Source organism: Aplysia californica, unplaced genomic scaffold, assembly GCF_000002075.1.
Source record: "Aplysia californica isolate F4 #8 unplaced genomic scaffold, AplCal3.0 scaffold00577, whole genome shotgun sequence".
NCBI lineage: Eukaryota > Metazoa > Mollusca > Gastropoda > Aplysiida > Aplysiidae > Aplysia > Aplysia californica.
Window position 1 is genome coordinate 431416 of NW_004797847.1, and position 941 is coordinate 432356.

At 51.6% G+C, this 941-nt stretch overlaps 1 protein-coding gene across 1 annotated transcript in view; it reads right to left on the reverse strand.

Annotated features, from left to right (window-relative positions):
- Positions 1-828: 828 nt before the first annotated feature.
- LOC101847606 (potassium channel subfamily K member 18) overlaps positions 829-941 on the reverse strand; it is a gene marked incomplete at its 5' end in the record, with an annotated part of 6228 nt that continues 6115 nt past the window's right edge. Inside the window, 1 exon segment of the mRNA XM_035972101.1 lies at positions 829-860. Coding sequence (XP_035827994.1) covers positions 829-860 — 32 coding nt within the window.

The following is a 941-nucleotide window of genomic DNA, read 5'->3' on the forward strand; positions in this document are numbered from 1 at the left end:
AGACGGGTATCCTTTTCATTGACAGCAAGGGAAATGAATAAGCTTTCAGATGGTACCAATAACTCCACGTGTCCAAAGAAAGAGCGCCTGATTCCACCACGTCATGGCACATTTATTGCGAGTAAAAGAGTGAGGAAGAAAAAAAAACCCAACAAAGGTATCTACAAAATAAGTCCAAAAATGAACGGGTCTGTCTGAGGTTTCTGCTTCAGCAGCTGATGTAGGTGTCAGTGTCACGGGGAGGTAACTCTTCCGACACGGTCTGAAGGCGACGTATACCTGGCCTACTCGTGACGTCATCCGGGCCCGTGTTTGCGGCGGTTTTAGCTCGGACCGCTCCCGGGAAGGAGTCTGCCTTCTTCAGACCCCGCACGCGCACGGTGAGGTCGTGAGTACCCTTGTTGTCCGGGCTCCTCTCCTCCCCGCTCTCCTTTTCGTTATCTCCCTTGTTGGGTATATCATCCTCCTTCGTATCCCCCTTTCCGTTCAGATTCTCGAATGGGTCTTGGCTTTTTTCATCGCAGACTCCCCAGTAGTCGTTTGGCTTGCTTTCGTTGATGTCTTTTAGCTCGCTGAGTTTTTTCTCCGCGTTTTGGTCGGGTTTGTCGTCCATCACGTCATCATTCTCTGCTTTCTCCTCGTCTGATTCCTCCTGTGAGTACTGGATGTCGCGCTCTATCTTGGCGGAGCTGAGTCCGAGAACACTGGCGTAGCGGCGCAAGACGTCCATGACCGAGTCGATGATGAGCTGAGGAGGAGAGGAGGAGAGGAGGAGAGGAGGAGAGGGGGGAGGGGAGGAAAAAAGCAGAGTCGGGTCGTCATGTATCGTTACATTATATGTAATATAGAACTTTGTAATTCTAATACGAGGTGCCCACTACGGCTGGATCGGGCTGATCGCCTGACGACTCGGTCGCCTGAGAGAGAGAGAGAGAGAGAGA